General features: G+C 39.3%; 2 protein-coding genes across 2 annotated transcripts; both read left to right on the plus strand.

The window, feature by feature from the left end:
• Nucleotides 1-791: 791 nt before the first annotated feature.
• Nucleotides 792-2,270, plus strand: LOC5564847 (odorant receptor 67d). The gene is made up of 4 exons (XM_001649148.2): nt 792-1,627; nt 1,687-1,876; nt 1,929-2,084; nt 2,149-2,270. Exons 1-4 carry the CDS (start codon nt 822-824, stop codon nt 2,206-2,208), a joined length of 1,212 nt encoding a protein of 403 aa, XP_001649198.1. The 5' UTR covers nt 792-821; the 3' UTR covers nt 2,209-2,270.
• An 11,923-nt stretch (nt 2,271-14,193) lies between these two features.
• On the plus strand, nt 14,194-15,526 carry LOC5564844 (putative odorant receptor 83c). Its single transcript, XM_001649149.2, has 4 exons — nt 14,194-14,704; nt 14,766-14,955; nt 15,012-15,167; nt 15,222-15,526. The coding sequence occupies exons 1-4, from the start codon at nt 14,199-14,201 to the stop codon at nt 15,273-15,275; spliced, it is 906 nt and encodes a 301-aa protein (XP_001649199.1). The 5' UTR covers nt 14,194-14,198; the 3' UTR covers nt 15,276-15,526.
• Nucleotides 15,527-26,196: the final 10,670 nt, after the last annotated feature.

Raw genomic sequence — 26,196 nt, forward strand, 5'->3', positions numbered from 1 at the left:
TTTAATTGGAAGTTAGAAGGGTAGATCAAAAGCCATTATATTTTACGAAGTTCTTGAAGTACCTGAAAAATTGTTTATTTTATATGTATCGCATATAATTTGATAACAATGTTTGATGTATCGCATTTAATTTGACAACAAAATAAATTATAAATGTTCTAGATGGTCATAGCGGGTTTTTTAAGCAAAGTCCTCTAGATTAAAAAAAAAATTATAATCTGACAAATGTATTCAATTTGACAGATTACTGGTTTTGTTTTTAAATCTAAAAGACTTTGCTTGAAAGCCCTCCTTTGACAATCTAAAACATTTCTTACTTGCTTTGTTATCAATTTTCTAAATAACTATGTACCATTCTGTTGACATATTAGGTACTTAGATATTTGGGTTGTTTGATAATGAATGAAAGTCCATTGTAATGACGATCTGAAACGCCAATTTTTCTTCGAATTCAGGATTCTGATTTATATCACGTTCAAAAATATCGTGGAGCTCAGTGGGTATGATGGTAAATCGTTAAAATTCTAGCAAGCACTCAAACACCTAACAGTTCTTAAAATTTGTGTATTGACAGATTTTTGGTGAATCGTATTCATTCAGGAGGAATGCGGGTCAAAAAGTGCACGTTAGGTCACATATTCGATTTTATGCTAAATTGACTTCAAATCCCTATGCCAACGCACTAATTTCCTCATCGTAAATTATTTCAATCGTTTTAATTATGCAAATCTAAATGTATGCACCAGACATCAACGCATTCCTCTCTCTCGGCAGGCATCAGTCAGCGAACCACACTGCCACAAGCATTTTGTGTGTTCAGAATGGATCGATTTCTCACCACTCATCTGCGGATGTTCGACGAAAAGCGACTGTCGCTGTTGTCTTCGCAGGACTTTTTCGACGAGATGATCAACTTTCTTCGCGTGTTCCTCACATTCTGCGGTTCGGATGTGCTGCTAATGGAGAAATTTCGCTGGAATGCACGCACCTGGTTGTGCTTCTGGACTTTGGTTTCCTTTGCGATTACGCTGTTTTATACGATAGTTTTTCGCTCGGACGACATCTATGCCATCCTGGATACGCTCTCGTACAGCGGAATTGCCATTCAGGGGGCGTTCAAAATGCACGGCGCGTTGTCCCGGGTGAAGCTGTTTCAGCAAAAGTATCTTTCTCTGAAGGCGTTACATGCACGATTTTCGAAAGAACCGGACAATAATATGGCACTGAACAAGTGTGTTTTGACCATTACCTACATTTTCCGATTCTTTCTGCTGATATACGCCGCCGGTGGTTTGGCCTTTTTCGTCATTCCGTTGTACGTGTTGTTTGTCTACCAGAAGGTGGTGCTTATTCTGCATGTGGAAATACCGTTTGTTGACCCGGATGTGTTTTCCGGATACGTTATAACAACTGCCTATCAGGTCATGATGATAGCCCTCGCGATAGCTGGTATTTTGGCGGCTGATATGGCAATTATGATACTGGTGCTGCATATAGTTGGGATAGTGGACATTTTTGCGAATAAACTGAAGGAGTTGGACCGAATGTTGGAAGACGTAAGGTACGATAAGCAGCAAATTCACGAAAAAGTCACGGAAATTTGTGTTATGCATAGGGAAATCATCAAGTAAGAAAACAAAAAAAAACTGTTTTCAATAGTAAACTACTTTTAAGCATTTTTTTCAGATATGAAGAAGACCTGGATGAATGTTATCACACTACCGTTTTTGTTCAAGTGTTAACATCGGTGGCGTGCCTTAGTCTGGCGTTGTTCGTTGTCTACATGACCAACGATTGGACAAGAGCTATGTTCTTGGCAGCCACTTTTTTCCAGCTTTTGGAGTTTTGCATTCTAGGAACAGCTTTGACGCTTAAAGTAAACGCTTTATAATACAATCTGGATAATTTCTTATGAATTATGATTTCAGAACGACCAAGCTCGGGTTGCTATTTACCATACCAAATGGTACTTGCTGACTACTTCCGATCAACGAAGAATGCAGTTTGTGCTCCATCGGTCCCAGAATGCAGTGGAAATGACTATTGGAGGCGTGGCTCTTCTGAACATGGAAACTTTTGTAGCGGTACGTTTATAATTAACATGGAATGTGAGATTTCTCCTCATACTTCTCTTCTTTTTTTTTTTAGATTATTAAAACTATTTACTCATATTTTACTATGTTGGTGACATTTATATCCAAGGAATAAGAAGAAGGAAAACAAAGAAAAGTGGTGTATGTACGTTTGCTTCTTCGATAATTCAAAATAGAAATCGGTTCCTGTTCAAAATAATTTGTGTGGAATTTTAAACGGTGCTTGTCCGCTATGCCATGCTGAGTGTGACGAATTCAAATCGCGCCGTTCGAGTATTTTTTCCGGGATGTATTTTATTCAGTGTTTAAATTTTGATTAGAATAATCCGATCGAACCATATTCAGAGAGTGTAACAGTTCATGAACCATTACAGTTCGTGGCACATCGCAATAGGAGAGCCCTATGAATGTTGCTATTCACTCTCTCGTTTGGTATGTGGCGAGAAAGTGTTCAAGAGCAGCAACTCTTACAGACTACAACAGAATCGAGCCATTCGGGTGATTTATGTTTTGCATAAAATTGGTAATAACTGTCATATTTACTGGTAATGCGGCCTTTAACAACCTAATTATAATCTATTGGGTCATCAAACACTCCTTTAGTTGTAAACATAGCACAGAAAATGGAAACTATTCGCCTCTGTTTCTTGATCAGAATGAAAGTGTTCTTATGACATATTAAATTGCTGAATTTTGCAATGTTGAAAGTAAATTCAAAATAACATATTTTTGCTTCAGTTGTCATAAACGTTGGCATAAGATTAACTTCAATATTTCATTTTGAGTCATTTTGAACGTTGCATATGCCAACCAAATTAGTTTCGCCATGAAACGACGTTCATACATGGTGACTCCTCAAGTTATACTCTCGGAATTAATCTCAAACATGTAGTACACGATGACAAATAGTTAGCTGGGATCTGACAGCAGATCTTATATATTGTGTATATAAGTGGGACAAGAGTTTTTTTTTAAAGATATCTAGCATAAATCAAAACGCAAGTTTTAATTTTCATGGTGGTTCGAATGCTAGTCAAGTAAGAGACTTGCACTAGCCGTAAACATGTGCGTCTTAAACTCACATCAGTGCAGGCCCTTACACAACCCACCCTGCCGACGACTCTGTGGTCGAGAGCTCCCACAGTGAACGAATGAGTTCCAAGAACACCGTGAGTTCAACCACCAGTGAGTACCAGCCGTCATTGAGATCAAGAATGTTCCACGCGCATACACTGTAAGCTCAAAGTACCCTTTAAAGGGTAAAAAAGTACCGTAAAACGGGGTAACTTTGATAATGCGGGTAACTTTGATAGTGCGTAACCCACCGCATACAAAACGAAATATCATAATTTCTGTTAATTAGTTAAGCAAAACGAATGCAAAACTAAAGAATATTAGTATGACACTTCATGTAAGAGTGGTTTTCATATGAATCAAGAACATTTTAGGCTTTTTATACGAATTAAAAAAATTTACACAATTTTAGCATTTTCGAAACGCTTACAAACAATCTGTTCTACGATCACTATTTGATGTAGTTTTGAATAGTTGGCCACTTATCTTTGATAGCCTAGTTATCATAGAACTTGAATACGGTCTCAAATCTCTTAGCGAAAAGCATTTTCACAAACTGGGACCATTTTTGTAATCTAAGTCAGAAATTTCCATATAACGTTAAACGCCTAGAGGTATGCAATGAACTACAAATGTTCGTTATTCATTCAATTTTGTTCGAATCATACTCCATTATCAAAGTTACCCCAAAACAGAAAACCAACTTTCGATTATATGAAAAATTATATATCCAATCAAAATAAATCTTTTGCCAATTTATCGACTGTAATCGATAGCTAGGATGCCAGTAGGGGGAGATCCCCCAGTGCCGGACAGCACCCAATACCGGACAAAGTTGAAACATAGAGAAATCATAGTCCTATCAAAGTGGTGTATTAGTAGAAAAGAAAGCTATTATGTAGACTAATGTTTGCGTAGAATAACACATCCTTGAAATATGCATCCCTTTTTAAAAAAGTAGAAAAGTTTGAAAATCTTTAAAAAATTGACGTATCTTCTTAATTTTGAGCCTATTTAGTAATTATTTTGAATATGAAAAAATACTTTGGATCCCGCAAGCAAGATCGAACATAATCCTAATTTGATAGTATGAATGTATTTTGTACTATAATTGAAGTAAATATGGACAAATTACAATTTTGGTTAAGTACCTCCTGTCCCTCAGTTTCGGACAGCTTGATTTGTTATATGATATCTTTGTAATTATTGCATCAGTGTCTCAAAATACTTTCATTTTTTATGGGTTCCGTCGACCATGGTATCGAACATGCACTAAAATTAAGAAGAATGAACATTCATAACCACATCGTAAAATGTGCTATTTTCCATCATATATCAAAGAGGTTTTGATAGGCATCTTGCAAACTAAGAAAAACTCAAATTATTTTTGTAAATGTTGCAATTGCATTGAATTGGTAATTATAAACTATTTCTATAGTGTACACATTCAATGATGTTCAAATTTACAGAATTTGAGGCATTTCCAGATCGTGTCCGGTATTGGGTGCCACCTTTCAAGATCAATCAATTTGGTACTAAAATACATCATCAAAACACAATGTCAAAATTCGTATTTATATTTTCAAATTTATTTTTGTACACTATAAAAATGATAATATTTATCATAAATGGGTAACACGAGCCCATAAAATCAATATTTTTCGAATTATGAATTTAGTGGCTTAAGTGTCCGGTACTGGGGGATCTCCCCCTACTTGTTTTAAAAATATAAATTGTAAATCTTTGAAGCAACATGCAAAAATATTCAAGTTTCCTTCGAAAAAACTATCAAAGTTACCCCGTTTTACGGTACCCTCTTTGAGAGAAACTAGTTTAACTCATAAAAAGAGTAAAGGGCCTTTACTCTTTAAAGAGTACAAGGCTTGTACGTCAAATCAACGAGTGAATTTTACCCACTTTCCGAAACATATTTTTCCAGAAACAGAGTAAATTTTACCCATTTTTCGATATGAAAATTAGTTTTAATTTTTATATTAATTTTTGTAAAATAATAACCAAAACAATATTGTTACTATGAAAACATTTTATTCAAAAATATCGCAAAAATCGATTATTGTTCTGATACGGGAGGATTAGCCAGCACATGTTGAGTTTTTTTTACCAGGTAAATGGGGCTGCTGCTCCTGGAGGTTGTTGTACTGCAGAAGCATACAAAATGAACTCGGCAGAAAAGCTCCCTGTAATATGATTGTTTGTATAGTTGGAACATTCAAAAAGCAATTTAATGTACCTACCTTGGATATTCGCTTAATTTTGCAAACATATTTAATTATTATGGGAAAAAATATTTCAAGTGTCCCCAACACTAGTGACTAATGCGATCGATAACAAGATTTATTCCACCCATTAACGAGTACATAAATGGAATAAGTAAGTGGGCACAAAATACCCATTATTGAAAATTTTGAAGTACCCTTTATTTTGACAGTTGCATACATCGATAAAAAATGGGCATTTTTTATTCTTTAAAGGGTAATGCCGAGTTTACAGTGTATGGAACACGCAAACAAGCGAACCTTCTATAGGGTGATGTGCTAGTATCCATCGTATTAAGCATTGATCAGTGAGAACTGCAATTTTCCCAGTATTGCAGTGAATGATACTGATACAAACCGATGCCAAACAATTCTTTCTCAAAACGGCTTAGCATTGTACAATAACATTTTGATAAATCTTGATCTCTTTTTGGCAATAATGCAAAGAAAATGCATCTTACCGTATTCTCAATCAGTCGTATCGTTTTCAACTCCGTCGCAATCAGTTTCCAGATTCGTCTCACAACTTACGGCTCACTTTGATGTATTGAGTGGTTAAAACACAATACATCAACGCTTTAATAAAATGTTTTACTAGAAAATATAGATCTACGGGCATCTCCCTCCATTCCTTCAGCATGATGGAATAGGGTAAAATCACCTGTTTTGGCCAGCCTAAGAGAAAATGTCAATAAAAATTATATGGGAAGTCGTATTTATACTACAAATATGTCAAATGCAAGCTTTCAACACATATCATGTATGTAAAATATCGGAACTGAGCTAAGACCATTTTCTCGCTTTGAAAATCTCGTTGGTCAATATAGGCCACCAGAACCAATTTCAGCCAGAGATTTAACTTCGGTTCCTAAATTGGCCAGTCGCATTGATTTCTTATGAGAGTGGCCAAATTAGGAGTACCCTGACCAAATTAGATGTATGGGTGTTAAAATTATAAGGAAAATTTTTTCTTATGTTCTTATGTTTTCAATCCATTTGGACGAGTAAATGAATGTAGCTCTATCATGTAAAAGTGATCTACCGAACACAAAAGATTTCATGCTGATTGGCTATGTAAAACGCTGTATAATCCACTATGGCTACAACTGGCGTATGGCCAAAACCGGAGCTTCTACCCTATACTAATTTCCTTTGAAATTAATTGTTCCTCATCAAAATTCAGCCCAAACATATGAACACAATTCCTTTTGACCGTACAGTTCTGGCATTTGCTCACAGTACAGCGAAAACAACACAATCAAAGGAACCGTATTTTTACGTCGAGCGCGCACACATTGATGCGCACAAACTTTTTTTTCTCAGTACGACGGATTGAACTTTGTTTACATTCTCAATTATACGCGGCGGTTGAGGAAATTTCGTAAAATTTGGGGATTTATTGAAATTTTACGGCGTGTGAATGGAATGGAATACTTCAGTGAAGAAGTACGAAGGTTTTCCATAGTGAAAATAAGTGCCCGGCGATGTAAGTCACACAGAGGGGCGGGAAGAAACTTGTGTTGGAAAGTGGTGTGACTAATGCCGATCGCTAAGCATTTTTCTCAAATCGTGTTCGTCCATGCGATTTCGGTGAAAAAGTGTAAAGTGGATAATTGAACTGAAGTTATTTATCGAAATACAGTAGTTTCATTGCATTTTTGGTGTACAGGTGGACGAATCATAAAAGCTTTTACAAAATTACATTTGGAAAATGAATCTTTGTGGCAGGTAAGTTGGAATATCCGCCGTAGTGGAACATTTTAAGTTTGATACGACGAATAGTAGCTCTTACGACGAAGTAGAACGAAACCCTATGCGAATCTTCTACAGCACGTATGCGCTGGTGTAAATACGCAACACATTCGATCTACAAGTTAGTCATGAATTAACCGCCGCGAAGTGTCAACTGCGAACAATGCTCGCCTCACAATCATCTCTCACGCGGATCGACCCATACAGCACAGATCGAAAACGTGGGCCAAGCTAGGCAAATGCTTTTCAACAATCAACAAATGGGATGTCTAGGAGCGTTGTGAGCTACACTAACATACTCATAAAACATGAATGGTAGGCATACCTCGTTGCGTATACCCCCCCTGCTATTACCACCGCTTATCCGACACGTCTGTGCGGTGCCTATACCAAGATGTGTATCACCAAGAGGAAGATGCTGCCCAACACGAATCACCGACAGGTTTTGTGGCACTTCCCAAAGCGTGTAGCACTAGGAAAAACCGTCACCCGACTATTCGACACGTCTGCGTTGCTTGCACCAGGACGTGCATCCGTCAACGTAAGTTTTTCAAAACCCGCCAAACGCCAAAGTAACCCAGCGCAAAGTGACTGTTACGACCCGACACGAATCCCAACGTCGTGCATATTCGAATTCCATCAGGAGACGCTATGCAGCAGAGTTTCACGCCAAAAATGAGATTCATTCATTCATTCATTTAGTCAACATCTAGACAGATATCACTGAATCAACAATTTCAAGCCACAATACTCGGTTCGCCCTGCCCATCGTATCCTTCCAGCTTTAGCCACCTTCTGGATACTGGGTTCTCCATAGAGTTGGGCGAGCTCGTGATTCATCCTTTGCCACCACACACCGTTTTCCTGCACACCGCCGAAGATAGTCCTAAGCACCCGACGTTCGAAGACCTCCACGAGCATCGTCCACGTTTCATGCCCGTAGAGGACTACTGGCCTTATTAGCGTTTTCTACATGGTACATTTGGTGCGGCCATAGTAAGCCCGACATCCACTGATGATGCGCCTCCGTATTTCACGGCTGACGTTATTGTCAGCCGTCAGCAAGGATCCAAGGTAGACGAACTCGTCGACCACCTCGAACGTCTCCCCGTCTATCGTAACACTGCTACCTAGACGAGCCCTGTCGTGCTCGGCCCCACCAGCTAGCATGTACTTTGTCTTGGCCGCATTCACCACCAGTCCAACTTTTGCTGCCTCGCGTTTCAGGCGGGTGTACAGGTCTGCCACGTTTTCAAATGTTCAGCCGACGATGTCCAAATCATCCGCGAAGCAAACAAATTGACTGGATCTCGTAAAAATCGTACCCCGGCTGTTAAGCCCGGCTCTCCACATAACACCTTGAGCGCAATATTGAACAATGGGCACGAAAGCCCATCACCTTGTCGTAGTCCCCGGTGGGATCCAAATGAACTGGAGTGTTCGCCTGAACCTTCACACAACTTTGCACACCTTCTATTGTCGCTCTTATTAGTCTTCCCGGGAAAGCTGTTCTCGTCCATGATTTTCCATAGCTCTACGCGGTCGATACTGTCGTATGCCGCTTTGAAATCGATGAAAAGGTGATGCGTTGGGACCTGGTATTCATGACATTTTTGGAGGATTTGCCGTACAGTAAAGTCCGTTGTCGATCGGACTTCCCACGAACTCGTTTAATACAGGTGACTGACGTCGGGAGATGATCTGGGATAATGCTTTATAGGCCGCATTTAAAATGGTGATCGCTCGAAAGTTCTCACAATCCAACTTGTCGCCTTTCTTGTAGATGGGGCATATTACCCCTTCCTTTCACTCCTCCGGTAGCTGTACTGTTTCCCAGATTGTGCCTATCAGCCGGTGCAGACAAATGGCCAGCCTCTCCGAGCCCATCTTTATGAGTTCAGCTGATGAGATACCAACAGATTTATTGTTCTTGAGCTGGTGAATGGCATCCTTAACCTCCATCAAAGTGGGGGCTGGTTGGTTTCCATCCTCCACAGTACTGACGAAGGCATTTCCTCCGTTGTCCCGTCCTTCATTGCCTGTGCTCTCAGCGCAATTCAGGTGCTCGTCGAAGTGCTGCTGAGAATGTGATCCGTTGCTCAAACTGTAACTGGGACCTTTCAGCTGTACGACCAAGACGCTGATCCGACAGACTAAAAGACATCCTTTGCTCCGAACACGTTGAAGGAGTTTTCGTCGCTTACTCGTCAACGAACACACGTGAGCCTGAAGCTAGAGCAAATAGGAAGCGCACTTTCTGCCGCCACGCATCAGGTGGGCCTACCTCGACTCAGGACGACTCAGCCTACCTTGAAGAACGTTAAGGACGCCTTCGCCGAGTTCAGAACCGTGCACAGTCATCGTTCCAGACACCGCTGTACGACAACGAGAGCAGGTATTCGCTGACTTCGAAGACCGATACAATGTTGTACGCACGGCGATCGAAGATTTGATAATCTCCCAAAGGAAAGAGTCCCGCTGGATGTCCGACTCCACAACTACAATCGTCCAACGACCCGATCCCTACTGTTGACGAATATCGCGCCGACTTGTCAAGGCTCTACTTTCTAACACCTGCAGTAGAAGAAAGGCCAAAGAAGATGAAGTGGGAAAACTCGCTGGACAACCCCAAACTACCAAACCGCGCATAGCCGAGGAGTCATCCGATGGAGAACTTTGAGCTCTCAATTCGAAAGTCATGCGATCCACATCTGAAGCACTCCAAAACAACCGCAGAGGATGCCAATCGATCATGACAAAACGAGGTTTCAGATCCGAGTTCGCCGGTGAGGGAAAAGCATGAAACTCAATGCAAACCAACCGACCAACTCACTGGAGATAGATCGATCATTCAACAGATGCCGAACCCAGCAGCCGTACTGCAGTCACCGAGCTACAAAAGCCCAGCACAGCAACAGTTGCCGAAATCGTCGCCGAATCGTCACTGACAGTGTGCCATTGTACGACTTCCTCATACGGATTTCCATGGCCTCTTCTCCAAAGCTGCATTGCTTACGCAGCTCCTCATTTACCTCGTCCACGATTGTTATCTGGTACAGATATCTGCACTCACCAACTGGTTCCTGAGTAAGTGCTCTCACGGGTGCGCCGCGTTTTAACCACGTTTTCTCCGTTCAGATCGTCCTTAACTTTACGAAGGATATCTGTGTACGTTGCTTGGTCGTTTGCCTTAACAAGTATGGTATCCCATTTCAACCACTAACGCTGCGGGCGTCTCCTCGCTTTCTTCATCCCGTCCTTTTTATTCTCCACCTTCTCTTTCTGTTTCTTTTTTATCTTTGGCGTTGACGACGGCTTGCCATCCGTCATCGTTCCCGTCCTTTTCCGGCACACCTTTTCCTTGCTTGTTGCGCTGCTTTTTTGGAACTTCCTCTTCTCCTGGTGACTCTCTGTCTCTCTTCTCATTAGGTTTGTCACCTCGTACCTTCGGAGTCCTAAGCTTATCAGTCGCTGCTTACTCCGTAACCTTTTTCAGTGCCTTTTCGGCAAGCTCTGTTCTCATTTTCAGTGCTTTCTGCTCGTTCATGACAGCGTTGACAGACGATTTGGTGCTCGTCAGCTTGCTTTTGAGGCACATTGTTCCGGTCCTTGACGAACTGGATGTGTTCATCGAACCTCGAGAGTTTTCAGGTTGTTTCCCTCCTTGTGTCTCGCTGTTGCTTGATTGCGGCGTGTACACTGGACTCTGCATCCCAAATCCTTCTTGTTGTCCTTGTGTCTCACATAGCTTCGAGCTACTGCTATATGGGATCATTCAAAAATGGCATCCATCATTTGGGAGAGGGGGGGGGGGGGTCTACGAAAGTGTGACACTGCGTCTATTAGGTATTGGAAAAAGCGTGACAGAGGGGCGAAGGGGGTCTAGAAATCCCGAAATACGATGGACGTCATGCATGTCCATGGCATGCACCGGCGATCGCGGCACCTTACCGCTTTTCTGAAATGCGCTCGCGTCCTCGACTCCAGCTGTATTGAACTCCATTCAATCGGCATTGCTTTGGAAATTCTCCTTTTTGGTGGGTCCCCTTCTAAGCCCGTCGCCCGTCTTAAATAGTTGTGATTCTATGGCGATGTTTGCAAGCAGTGACGCCATGCTAGGGTTGACCCGGCCCCTTATGGGATGCCAAGTTCAGAGCCAGATCAGCGCAAGTCAGAAAAGGTTCAGCTGAGCCTATTCTCACCAGAAAAGGTGGCGGGCTTAGTCTGAGTATTGTAGAATATCATGCTCAAAGTTAAAAGCTGAAAAATATTTACTAAAGTTTAGTTGTACTTTTAAATTTGCTATTTCAGAATTGGCTTATAAACATGGCTAGAGAAGGCTAAGTAGCCCGTCATTCGTTTGGCAGCCATGTTGATTTTGCAACTCGCTTTTACATTAGTTAGTTTTATCACTAACTCAGTCAACATAAGTAATATTGATTCGAAAAAGTATCACTACTTGCGCTTACATGCAGAAAGTTTGCTGATACTTTTTCAGTTATATCAGAGCAAAACCAAGCAATTTTCTTTAATTTGCAATCGTGAAATGAATTAGCCACAATTATCGATGTCCAGTACCTATTTCAATGACAGTCTACTTCGCCTTTAGACAAATAAAATTATGTGTTTCTTATTTGTTACATTGGTCTTATCTTGAAAATAATTACTCTTCTTAATGATGTTTTTCTATTTTATCAAACAAGAAAAATGTAATTGTTTTTCATTGAAATTTAGTGGTTTTCATTAAATTTCGGGAATCCCGGGATTCTCGGGATGTCAGAACTAATATCACGGAAAACGGGAAATGCCGAAATTTTTCAAATCCCGGGATGGACACTCTAATGCGATTTGATATTTTGGTCATGGCAGTTGAAGTTTGCGAAGAAGAAATAATCATATTTTTGATGATGTTGTTATTCAGTGCTATTTTTTTAAAAATAGATCAGTTGAAAACAAGCAAATATGTAACTTATACACATTAAACATATTTCCACTTTTGTCCGTTTTAAGTAATCCCTGAGTGAAACTTTTTTCAAGAGTGTGTTTAAAATGCGTTCATTTCAATAAAAAATAACAAAGTGTGATACATTGTTGCAGGCGTGGGAACAAAATAGACTTCCACAGAATGCATGTGAGATTATGTTTGTATTAAATCTATCACATGTAACGAAAACAATTTTCCCAACTGTCTGAGGCAAATGCATTGATTGCCGAGTTAGAATCTTCTTTTTCTTCTCTGCATTACATTCCCAAAGCTGCATAATCTGCTGTTCAGCTTTATGTTTGGTAAAAAAATCCGAGTTAATTTTTAACCATTATTATAGATCATCCATATATTGTGCTTATGAGCGTTCTGTATTTTTTAATATAAAATATGTAATAGCAGATTTACGATGTTTCAAAATGATTTCCAACTCACTTTTACACCATTGACATGCAGCAACCCTTACCATGGAATCACCAGCGCCATAATTCTGCTGATCGCATTGAGCTCATGCATTTTTAATAAACCAAGTTAAACTAAAAAATTATAATCATTCAGTACACCAATGACCCGACAGCCTTGGCAGTTGCCTTGAACTAGTCAACAATATCGCCCACACAAAATGGATCATTTCCTGAGGACCCACGTCCGGATGTACGACGAAGAGAGGATGGCCAGGCTGTGTTCCCTGGACATCTTCGACGATATGATCTCCTTCCTTAGGATCTTTCTGGACTTCTGTGGTGCAGATGTGCTCTTGATGGAAAAATTTCGCTGGAATTTCCGCACTTGGCTGTGCTTCTGGGTGTTGGTTTCGTTTACGATTTGTTTGATATATACGATAACTTACAGTTCGGAAAATATTTTCGCTATTATGGATACGCTTTCGTTATCGGGGATTGCGCTTCAAGGGGCGTTCAAGAGGGGCGTTCTTATTTATGTTAACGATCTGTGTAACTTACGGCTTAACGGTGTTCCTAGACTATTTGCTGATGATACAGTTCTCTCTTATACTGGGCGGACTCCTCAAGAAATAGTTGATAAGATGAGAGAGGATCTTCTTATTGTAAGTGAATACCTAGAAAACAATATGCTATCACTAAATGTTGCGAAAACTAAATTTATGATAATAAGAGGACCACGCACTATTCTCTCGGAACATACAGGTATCATGTTTAAGAACGAGGTGATTGAAAAAGTTGAATGTTTCAAACATTTAGGTATCATTCTCGATTGTAATCTGTCATGGAAAAATCACATCAAACATCTAGTCCAAACTTGTGCTCCGATTTGTGGCATGCTTAGGAAACTATCCTACTTTCTTCCTAGACACGTTTTATTAAAAATATATTATGCTTTTATAAATAGTCGTTACCAATATGCATCATGTGTATGGGCCTCTGTAGGTGTCAATCAGTTAAAAGCATTGCAGGTGCAACAAAACAGGTGCTTAAAAGCCATATATCGCCTTCCATTTCTACATCCTACGATAAATCTATATGATTCTTTCAACCACAGTATAGTTCCAATCGGTGCTTTACATGCATATCAAACCTCAATTGTAATCCATAGAATTATTTGTATCCAAGATATACATCACAATTTTGAGTTACAGAATGTATCACATCAGTACGAAACCCGGAATTTGGACCGTATAGTTGCCTCGAATTTTGCGTCTGAGATAGGTAGAAGAAGATTTTCGTCCATTGGACCACGCATTTATAACAATTTGCCTAGTAGCGTAAAAAACTGTGAATTTATTACAACATTTAAGAAGAATTTGAAAAAGTATGTGCTTGATCATCTAGGTAGATACCTTTAAGTAGACAAATTATATCAATTAGCATGTAAGAATTATTATAACAACAACAACAACACTCTCGGTACTTTTGAGACTTTTTAGAGGAGCTTTGAGTTCATTAAAGTCTTAAAAGTGCAGTGCCGCTATGTATTACAATAGTTATGCTTAATAAATTTGAATTTGAATTTGAAAAAAAAAAAAAAAAAAAAAAAAAAAAGATGCATGGCGCACTAACGCGGGTGAAGTACTATCAGCAAAAGTATATTGGAGTTAGAGCGATGTACATCCAGTTTTGTAAGGAACCGGACAACAACTTGGCGTTGAGCAAATGCGTCCTTACCATAACCTACATTTTCCGATTTTTCTTACTAATTTATGCTGCCGGAGGTTTGGCGTATTTCATAATTCCTGTGTACATGTTGGTAGTGCATCAAAAGGTGACCCTGATTTTGCACCTGGAACTTCCATTCGTGGATCCCAGACAGTTAACCGGATACATCGTTACTACAATTTATCAGGGTGTGATGATAATTTTGGCTATTGCTGGAATATTGGCGGCAGACATGGCGATCATGATTTTGGTGCTACACATTTTTGGAATAGTGGATATATTTTCCAATAAGATCAAAGAACTCGATCGGATGGTGGATTGTGCGAATGTCAACCATGAAGCTGTTCGAAGGAAGGTTACGGAGATTTGCATTATTCACAGAGAAATAATCAAGTCAGTGATGGTCGATTTGAACACCGCAACGAATAAAATTTTCAAAATGGGTCTTTTGCAGGTACGAGGAAGATCTCGACGAATGCTATCATACTACGGTATTTATTCAGGTGATGTCATCCGTGTCATGTCTCAGTATGGCACTGTTTGTGGTTTACATGACCAGGGATTGGACAAGAGTAATGTTTATAGGTGCTACCTTCTTCCAGTTGTTAGAGTTTTGTATCCTCGGAACGGCATTGACTCTCAAAGTAAACCTCAATCAACCTCAAATAATTATCAGTTATTACTTCTTCAATATTTTTAGAACGATCAAGCTCGGATTGCACTCTATCATTCCAAGTGGTATCTGTTGAGCATTTCCGATCAGCAGCGGTTGAAATTTGTACTGCATAGGTCGCAGAATGCAGTGGAAATGACAATAGGTGGTCTTGCCCTTTTGAACATGGAGACATTTGTAGCAGTAAGTATATTTATAATTGGTGGACAGTGTATTTTTTCCAATATCTCCTTACAGATCATGAAAACAATTTACTCTTATTTTACCATGATGATAACATTCATCGAATAAGCAAGTGGACGAACACTGAGAGGAATTTATTACTGATGAGGAAATAAATTTCCAAAGCTGGCTACTTTTTATTCGATATTAGAAATTTGAAAGTCGTTAATAGAACTCTTGTTACTTAAAATTAGAGAAAATTAGTTCAAGAAGCCTTGAGCTTGTTGCATTTAATTTAAGCTTTTCAACGTGCTAATTTTATGCATAGGTTGTTTATTTTATATGTTGTTCACTGAATAATCAAAAAATGTGTTCTCTTACTCAGATCGTTTTTAAACATAATTCAAAAATGGCATAGTAGAAAAGAAATCATGAAAATCCTGTTAAAATGTTGATGCCCTAATTTGACTTTATAATCATAAAAGTAAAACCGGCATTTTCGTTAATGTAATTTGCTTAGTCTTCTTAACATTGCAGCATAAAACCCATGGAAGTTACACTATCTATCATAAGTATGGATTAGACTTGTACTGAATATTCCGGCACCTCAAGAAGTTTAGCTTCTTCCAAAGTAGATAGGATTTTGAGGCAATATAACTTTTGATACAATCTTTTTTAACTCTTTGTCTGTGACGGGGTTGGTGATCTAATGGTTATCGCTTCTGCTTCATAAGCAGAAAGTCATGGGCTCAAACCCAAGCTCGTCCCTTTCCTCGTACTTTGTGGTTGTATCTATCACTTACTTCTAACTTCCACTCTTAATCAAACACACTTAAACGATGCGTTCATAGCAAACGCTTGATCCAGAGATGGATTATAAACCGTTTCTCAAAGCTTTGATTCTTCCATCATTATAGCACGCCTTTCTTTACGCCAAACACATAGGCAGTCTGCTAACCAAAATCAAGCCTTGCTGCCATAAAATTACTATACTCTTATACCTTCCTGCACGACTGACGTAGATGCAGGAGTATACCCGGTCTACTGTGGGCCAGTTTTGAATGCAACTTCAATTCCTCGCCCTTCCCCACATTGGTCTGCATACTGACATAACAGGCACCATTGTGCCTACAAACAGAAAATCACCAGTACTTAGAAACTGAAGACAGTTGAATAGGCCTTTTCATGTGACAGATCCGGCTACGCATTTGTTTACATCGGTGGAGGACCGGTGCTAACACGGGCCTGTCATTTTCATAGAAGAACTGTCAAAGTGCTTCCCGATCAGCTGATTTGAGACGTCATGTGAATTGGCCTATTCATTTTCAACTGATCTTGCTTCAATCGATCAAAGCAAGAGAAAAAAAAAACATCGAATCCATGATCAGCAATGTTTTGCAAGTTGTAACAAGATAGATGAATAGCAGCAGTGATGGAGAGCCCCAAAGGCAGAGCGACAAGACAAGTCGAGTCTAGTACACGACACTGAAGGCGGCCTTACAGTTGAGGTCGAAATACGCGTATCCGTCAAAGGATACAAACTCTACCGGAAATAAATGGTGTAGTACTAAATTCGTTTTTATTTTCGTTTACTTGTAGGTATTACACTAAGCAGCTAGAAGATTTATTAACTTTTTTTTCTCGCTTTTTTACTATTGGCATCTACTGGGGTTTAGGGACAAAATGTCGAAAGACAAAACGTCGATACCAAAATCGTGGAATGCCAAAACGTCGAATCCTAAAACGTCGAAAGGGACAAAACGTCGAAGGGACAAAACGTCGAAAGCAGTCATTTTTCTAGCGATTGTTTTTGGCAAGCGTTTCTAAGGAAAAAAATGGTTGCGATGCATTCGGCGCGGCCTGAGAAAGCAAAACTTTACAATTTTCATCAAAGTAATCGTGGGACAAATTTTTCAGAAAAATGTCATTTCTGGCGAGTAAAGAAGCAGGGAAGCACTTTGAGAAGGAAACTGAAATGGAGGCCTGAGATGATGTTCGATAATGAAGATATGTTCAAGGAGGTAAGGTGACATTCTTATGGCTATACTTAATTGCTGAGGTAATGAGATGGCAACTACACAAGACAAAACAAGCCTGTTAAATGATAAGCTTTATTTCGCCGCACCAATGACTCGCTCTTCTTTCAACAAATCAGTAACATTAATTTCATCAATTTGACTGGATTTTCGACATTTAGTGATTTCTTTATTCTTCAAAATATACTCATTCTTTTGTCGGATAAGTACAATTGAATCGATTTATTGATTTGCTTTTCGGAAATAGATATATTTCATCAGGATATCCAGCACATTTTTATATGAACTTTTGAAATGACTAGCTATTTATTTTTTTACTTTCCTTTCTAAGACCATCTATAAATTATGGTATCCCGTAGATATCTTTGGAAAACAATTTATTTGCACTGATCCGATTTTTCCGGGGGATTTATATTCCCTATATAAAATGTCTTTTGACGACATTTTGTTTTAGTCAATATAAAAAAATTGAATGTGGGCTATACAATACCAAGAGCTTCTCTTGATAAATCATACAAATCGGTCGAGGTGTCTTCAAGAAAGCTAAAAAATATTAGTTTTTTACTATTTTTCCATAACAGACTTCCATCAAATTATAGTTTCAAAAAGTGAATAACCAAACTGGAAAAAAAATCTGTAGCCTGAGATTTAGGAAAATTTCGAAGAACTTCGGGTCAGGCATTCGGGTACTTTTGTTTTTTTTCGACGTTGTGGCATTCAACGTTTTGTCCTTTCGACGTTTTGTCCCTTCGACGTTTTGTCCTTCCGACATTTTAGCTTTCGACATTTTGGCATTCGACGTTTTGTCTTTCGACGTTTTGTCCTTCGACGTTTTGTCCCTTCAACGTTTTGTCCCTTCGACGTTTTGGCTTTCGACATTTTGTCTTTCGACGTTTTGTCACCCAACCATCTACTGGCATGATAAACAATCCCCGAGCATCCTATCGCAATATTGCTTCCAAGGTTTGGAGCAGGTTTGGATGGGTTTTATACATACTAATAAACGACTTTAAACAGACTCTCACGATGTGTTGCGGATCATGAATTTTACAGAGAGCGGTAAGTGAGAGATACTCTCACAGATGCCAATCATCAGAATACTAATCTATTCAAAGGTCTTGTTTCGGAGCTATGATAAATTTCAATGTGCTGCTATACTAGGTGTTGCAATATTTCCATACTTTCAGTGGGTAGTGTAAGTTAGTTTCCATATAGATTGACATAACTGCCATCGCATTTATTAGTATATCATAAATATCTGCATTCACATCTAATTTTCTGTGAACTATGCGACGTCCTTGATGGTCATTGAAATGGCTTTGCATCGGGCCAAGCTCAACGGAAATAAAACGATTCTAGCTCCGGCTTCTTGGAAACGGACAAATGACTCAAATTCATAATGGTATGCGCTGTTTTCTTCATGAATCATTTGATTTTATTTTTCATTTGTGAATTTCCACCATCCCAACAGAAACGGGGAACCACCGGTTATTTCAATCGACTTGGTTCGCCACCAATGTCACTGCGACATTGATACTGAAGGTTAGGGACAGGACGTGGAAGCGCAGAAGAAAACTATAAAACGACAACCGGCCAAGTCGAGCAATAAGCTCCCGAAAGACAAACACAAGCCATCCAACCGAGCAACGGAATGAATAACTACTTCCTACATGGACGTCGAAAGCATACATGAAGTATTAGTTTCGGAATTGGAAAGCCATCCTCCGTCGCAAAGTTTTATTCTCTTTTGTTCCGTTGCCGGATATGATTGTCCGTCGATATAGTGTGGACTTTCATTTAGAGACATATGCGCGCTTCACGGAACATTGTTTGGCCGTGCATACAGGACTGAATCAACATTGCACTGGGAAACACACACAGAAGGAAACGAGTTAGTTAGAAAAAGTAATTTAATTATTGGATTGTCAGTTGTTCTGTTTGTTGGATTGTCCACAGGTTCTATATTTGGGGAAAGTATCATCTTCGGTCCACTTATCTTTCAAAAGCATTGTTGAGCTTCGTATTCAACAGCTATGGGTACAATCCTAACCGTTCCCTTCGTTTACGGTACTAAAACAGATTTTAGTTTTCACTGCTAATTATTCATGAATTTGTTAATTATTTTAATTGGATTGAAGGATCAGCACAATAGCGTCTGCTGTACTTAAGGCGTAAGAAAAAATGGCACAAAAGTCAAAACTGAAAAGCAGTTTTCTCTTTTCAAATAGACAAATCGAAGAAAATAAAAACACACAGCTCTTTGATTTGCCAAACAAAAAGGCTGTGTGTTTTTATTTTCATCAATTTGTTGTTTTAAAAGGAGAAAACTGCTTTTTCAATTCTGACATTTGCGCCATTTTTGCTTGCGCCTTTAGCTGGTGATATATTCCATGAGTTTTCGACATCGAAAAATCATAAAGTTTCTTTTTTACTAAATCATGACCGAAACTGTCTCAAACGATATCATTTGAAGGAACAAATCTCATTCATTGTTTTGAAGATGTTTTGAATCGTATATGACATTGATAATAAATCTTCGAGCTGTTTAGTAGAATACCTATAAGTAGATGAAAAAACCGAATTTAGTAATATACCATTTAAGTCCACTAGAGTTTGTATCCTTTGACAGATACGCGTATTTCGACCTCAACTGTAAGGCCGTCTTCAGTGTCGTGTACAAGACTCGACTTGCTACAGTTGAGGTCGAAATACGTGTATCTGTCAAAGGATACAAACTCTAGTGGAATTAAATGGTATAGTACTAAATTCGTTTTTTTTATCTACGTATATGACATGTTTACCGTTTGAGAATGTCTAGAAGCGTATAACAAGAGATCCTTCAAAAATTAAACAATTTCTCAAAGTCAGGGTAATATATCGCCTTTTTTACCATCATCGCCTCCTGAATAGATTCAGAAACCATCAAAAGTTTTCCCACGATATTTGACACGCAAATAGGTACATTTCAATAAATTTTTATCTCGTTACTGTTTTATTGATTTAATTGAAGAAACATGATAGTTTGAACCAATTCTGTCAAATGTACCGGAAATATCGATTTTTTTTCAGCAACCATTACTATCAAATTGCTTTAAAAATAATGTTATGTCAAATAATTAGCATTTGTGAACGTTTTGAGTTGAAATTGTACTCTTGACAAACATTTGTGTGGAGTGTGGCCACTGTGTTATGCGGTGTCTCTTGTGCTCTACATTCGAGGTTCCCAATTTTGATGATCGTGGCACCCTTAAGGTAATATTTGATCGAGTACCAAAATGGCTTTCAATATGGCACCTTACTCTCTCTTCATTTTTCGCTCTTCCCTCCATCACTTCGCACAGTGTTTTCGAGAGTGATCACAAAAAATGATTATTTGAAGTTACTAACCCTATCGTAGAGAGGTGTTTTCTTTAAGATGGGGTTGGTGGGATAATGGCTATCGTTTCTGTGTCATAGGTTTCCCTACGCTTCCATTCTTCGATCATTATAGCACGCCTTTTCTTACGCTCAATACATAGGCAGTTTGCAAACCACAAAACCTATCCGCTATGCTTTGCCCCCAACCCGTACACTCTCGCATGAACTAACGTAGATGCAGTTGGACTCCACGGTCTACATTGGGCCAGACATCGATTCCTTCCCGTTTCCCTCATTAGCCTGCATTATGACATGACAGGCGCCATCGTTGCATAAAAATTAGAAGATCACCAGCACTTATACACTGAGAGTGACTGTTCGTCCCAAGCATTTATCTGGTTGGTTCTATGGGTAAGTGCAGCTGATCCGGCGATACTGAAGTAGCAACAACGGTCAGCCAATAAAGCTCAATACTCAATAAATAAGTTCAATAAAGGTGGTTTTTTTTTTATCCCTTTCTTTCCCATGGAAGCCCAGGTGTTCCACCGATTTTCGACGAACGCAAGCCAAACCGAATTGGTACGATTAGCTCAACAATGATTGGAATAAATTTATACACTCATTTGACTTATCAAACATCGAATAAAAACAATCAAAAAAATTTATAGTGTTGTAGCACTGTACCAGAGTATCCAGAAGAACGGCCACACTGTTCGAACGTAGAATCTAATTGCCAAAATCATATCTGCTACCGTTGCGTTGATGTGGTTTCTTTTCCTCGATTGAATCGATACTACATGTGTGTGTGTGAGAGAGAGTATGAGAACGAATGAACGGATATATTGCCCAAAAATGTGCCACTCGATGTAGTTAAGCGGCAAACAGTCGATTTAAAAAAAAAGCCGAAAATCAGTCCATTTTGAGCATCAGAAGCGGGATTGCGACCGCGATTTTCAGAAAAGGGTGTGAGCGGAAAATGACTGGTCAAATTGATAAATCCGAGTTAATGGCGTGGCTGAACCAACGCAATGTTCAGTTTCTGTATGAAAGTCAACCACGTGAAGGAGAGATTCCAGATAATTCTATTGATGAGGATTCCACTACGAGCGACGAGGAAGAAGAATTGGACGCCGAATTTCGTGTTCTGAAAAAGCGGAAGAGAATTGCAGAACTTCGTCGAGAGCTGGCTGCAACCGATGCAGCGATGAGTAAGCAACACGATTTCCAGAACATTTCTACGATGCAAGCAAGTGGATTACGGATTTCGAGCGAGCTTGCAACGCAATCAATGGAGACGACTTATTCAAGCTGAAGTGTATTTGTCGAATGATAGAACCGGGGACCGAGGCCGAGTGGTTCTTGCGGACCGATAAATCGGCGTCGTATAAGCAGTTTCGTGTTCACTTTTTGGAGAATTTCGGCCACGTATATTCGGTTGACAAGTTGAGGAAGACAACGATTGTAGCCGGGAAAACTTCAGTCATACAAACTGCAAATGCAGGAGATCGCTTCCAGAGCAAATATGGATGAAGCGTACAGTATGGCCCATAAAAAAATGCGAAAATTGTTTGAACGTGAATGTAGCATCCACAGGTGTAATTTTCCTAGTTTTTGATAGTGAATGTAATTTCTGATTATTGTAGTATATTCTGACATAACTTCGCTATACAGGACAATTTTTGTCATATTTTTCTAATTGTCCTAAATAATGTAATAAAGCAAATAAGTTCAAAGGGTCTTTCCGCCCAAAGCTAGAAACAGCGTCTGATTGTCGTATACTCTGGTGATAAACTTTCTACCTTCAAAAATCACACTTTGTTTTTGAAAATTTTAGTTTGTTTGGTATCATAGGATTAAGGAGTTCTTAGAGAACGTGTTCTTCATGATCACAATAAAATATTTTGCCAGGATCATAGTTTTGAGGGCATTTGCGTCTTATAGGTTTGATATGCCTTTATTTTTTGTTAAAGTTGAATTAAAAATAAATATGGAGGCCTATAACAGATTTTTAGGGATAAAATTTGTTCCTTCGGTTAGAGACAACTTATATCAATAGTAGCTCATAGGTTTTGAGCAAAACGGAGCCGCTTATCATACTTTTATCAAGGTTCAATCAAAGCTCTCCAAAATGAGCCGTTTTTTCGAAAATATGTTGAAGTCCCCAATTACCCAGGCATGAACCGATTCTATTATTTGATATGGGCGTATGCTGGAGACAAGGTCTGTAAAGAATCTCAGGCAAGCGTTGATGTTTTAGAAGCTTTCATCCCACAGATATTGAACTCGATGTCCGCATGATAAAATTTGAAGGTATGCTTCCAATTCCTCTCTGGAAAGGTGAAATTAACAGATAAAAATCATGTCCAAAGCGAAAAACTGAGTCTAAATAGATTAAACAATACAAGTAATGAAAACTATTTATGTTTCATTCACATTTTTTATGTAAAAACTACCATAAAACTTGATGTGACGATTTTCGCATTTTTTTATGGGCCATACTGTAGACCGTGCAGTTAATCATGGATGGATTCCGTGACCGTTCCACTAGCATTGCTGTGCTGTATCTAGCCAATAACATCGCCAACGCAAGTAACTGGTTCGACGCTACTCGCATCTTCGTAAAATGAATTCCGTTGCGTCTCCGTCAGCAACAAGCGCCAGAGCGAAAAACATCAAGGTTACAACAATCCCGATAAAATCATCCGATTTCGTTCAACGATGCTACAACTGTTCCGGAACTGGGCATCTTACCGGTGAATGCTTCAAACCACATCGTGAAATTGGTTCGTGCTTCCGTTGCGGATCCATGAAGCACACATTTATTGTCTGAAGCCAGCAACCCGTAACCAGGATCGAGTTGTGCTGGCTGAAAATTTCGTACTCCGTCAGCCAAAAGAATCCATTGTCGATGATGGCATATTGTGGCTGCCGCTCTTTCGGAAATTAACGTGGTAAGTGTTGCATTCTTATCTAATGAAAATGTGCAGCCATTTGATACTCTTCTTTCTTTTTTCGATACGGGCAGTCCGATTAATTTGATTCAAAGATCGGTTCCCGAAAAATTGATTCCGACGAAAGAAGTTTTTACTGGAAACAGGAGTATGGGCGGCTTTCCGTTAATGACTTATCCACGGTCTTCTTTTATTGTCGATTTTATTTTTCTTTTCCGCTCTAAATGCGGGCCGTGTTTACATTAAATGACATCCGGACCAACATCCAGTGAAGGAATGTTCACCGAATGAACATAAAGTGGATGAATGTCTAGCGAAAACGTTCATTTTCTGTGAACATGGCCCGCAGTAAAGGGTTTCTTCCCGTTGGAAGTAGCAGCGTGACGTCATCGTAGATTAGTTCATAATGGTCTCAGAATAACTGTCGTTACTTTTATTCAGTACAGCGATGTTGGTGTGTGGTATATGTTACTAAGTAAACTAAGAAGTTTAAATGTCACACTAAAGCACTATTCGCCTGGTTGACCCCAGGCTCCGTATTCCGGCTGGCAAAACTGACTTAGTATAACTTTATTTTATCAGAAACATTGTATAGCTTAGGAGTATGAGTGTAAGATTAACATATTTTGATTGAGTAATTGTGTATTTACCCTCGGATTTATTTTTCTCTACACAACATAAAACGTGAATCATGTACGTTTATTGATTCCTTAACCATTTTCAACAAAGCTTTTAATTCATATCACAACACTTTTTATAATCTATGCTGCTAAGGCACTTCTTAGGAGTAACAGGTTGTTCCAAGGGTTGACAGTGATCCTCGCATAGCTCATCCTGTGTTCCAAACGGCGCTTCCGGAGCCAGCAATGCCATTAGGTTACAGGAGTTCCTCATTTCCCCAACTCTCACTGATCTGAACATCTGAGAATAAGTATCAATAGAATTAAGTACAACGTTCGTTCGATGAGAATTCTGCTCTTGTTGAAACTTACCATCGCTATTACCGTAAATCGTTGATGAAAGTACTTAGGTTCCGTCCGTAGTACCAACGAAAAAAGCATCCCGTTCCGTTGGGATTTGGGTTCCTGTAGCTTTTAATAGCGGTTAAGTGGACGCTGCTTGGATAGGTTTTTACAGGCGGGATCTTGAAATCACTTTTTGGCGCCGTTAACAATGGGTTTTCTCCATGAATTTGCAAACACCGTGTATTACCGGTCACAAGAAAAAAATTCTCCTCGCTAAAATGGCGGCAAACATAAACATTTCTGACGACGAATGAATATACTGATAAAATTATCAGCACACCAAACTAACTTAGTTTAAGATATGAAACAAAAACAGTTTATGTCTTAAACTGAAGCATGTATAAATTTCGCAAAAGACAAAAAATATTAAATTTTGAACCAATTACGTTTAACATTATTTCAGAGTGTACCTTTAGCGTATTTGTAGTATCACCCCTTAGCACATGCTATGGACCAATGCACGAGTTCACTTGTTGACGTTTGAGCGGTACCGTGTTATTTACGTGACCATGGAAACGAGTGAATTTGGCACCGCTCAAAAGTCAAATTCGTGAACTCGTGCATTGGTTTATACGGATGAACTCGCATTCATCTGTCGTGTGACGCTCATGTCATTCGTGGCAGCAATGGACCAATGCACGAGTTTACTAATTTGACGTTTGAGCGGTGCCGAATTCACTCGTTGCCATAGTCACGTAAATAACATGGCACCGCTCAAACGTCAGATAGTGAACTCGTGCATCAGTCCATGGTCCAACGCACGAGTTCACTGATTTGACGTTTGAGCGGTGCCGAATTCACTTGTTTCCATGAACTAATCTACGATGACGTCACTTTGCACCTTCCAGCGGTAAGAAAACCTATACTGCGGGCCGTGTTTACAGAACATGAATGTTTTTGCCTCGCATTAATCCATTCAATGTTCATCCGGTGAACATTTCTTCACTGGATGTTGGTCTGGATGTCATTTTATGTAAACACGGCCCGCATTTAGAGCGGAAAAGAAAAAGAAAATCAACAATTAAAGAAGACCGTGGATAAGTCCATGGTCACGTAAATAACACGGCACCGCTCAAACGTCAACGAATGAACGCGTAAATTGGACCATTGCCAACCAACGCACAGTAGGCCACGACTCTGCCTCTTTCTCTCATCGGACGGCATACAGGACGGACACACTAAAGGAGCTCTTAGACAGTGATCACAGAACAGATGGGAAAGATAACAACAAAAACAGCTGCCAAAATATATGCGAACACTAGCGCACCTGGTGGCGGCGGGCAAGCTTTTTACACTGTAAAGTTTTCGAAAAATGTACTGAATTAGACAAGAAAACTCGTCTAAATATTTTTTGAGATCTCTACTCCAAGGTTGTTGTAAAAGAAAGGTAATCTCCAGAAAAAGTGGAATGTTTTCATTTAGTCTAAGTCTAAGTCTAACGATAGATGGTTTTGAATTTCCTCCCTGTTTTAGTAATAAGATCGTACAATAGTTTTTAGAATTGAATTTAAATACGAATGAGATAAATGTTCGTTAAAATCATTTTTTAGATCTTTCAGGAATACCATTACCTTTAATTTAAGTGGGCAGGATCCGTCATTGATTTCGGAATTTTCAAAAGCAGTTTTTTCGTTCTAAAGCCTGATTTGCTGCTTAAAAGTAATTTCTCGGCCTATCTTGA

This window comes from Aedes aegypti, chromosome 2, assembly GCF_002204515.2.
Source record: "Aedes aegypti strain LVP_AGWG chromosome 2, AaegL5.0 Primary Assembly, whole genome shotgun sequence".
Classification (NCBI taxonomy): domain Eukaryota; kingdom Metazoa; phylum Arthropoda; class Insecta; order Diptera; family Culicidae; genus Aedes; species Aedes aegypti.

Bases quoted from the DNA above. Each gene is read 5' to 3' on its own strand.
- LOC5564847 (XM_001649148.2), top strand. From the start codon at position 822: ATGGATCGATTTCTCACCACTCATCTGCGGATGTTCGACGAAAAGCGA. The intron at 1,628-1,686 runs GTAAGAAAACAA...CATTTTTTTCAG, and splicing joins ATGCATAGGGAAATCATCAA to ATATGAAGAAGACCTGGATG. The intron at 2,085-2,148 runs GTACGTTTATAA...TTTTTTTTTTAG, and splicing joins ACATGGAAACTTTTGTAGCG to ATTATTAAAACTATTTACTC.
- LOC5564844 (XM_001649149.2), top strand. From the start codon at position 14,199: ATGCATGGCGCACTAACGCGGGTGAAGTACTATCAGCAAAAGTATATT. The intron at 14,956-15,011 runs GTAAACCTCAAT...CAATATTTTTAG, and splicing joins GAACGGCATTGACTCTCAAA to AACGATCAAGCTCGGATTGC. The intron at 15,168-15,221 runs GTAAGTATATTT...ATCTCCTTACAG, and splicing joins ACATGGAGACATTTGTAGCA to ATCATGAAAACAATTTACTC.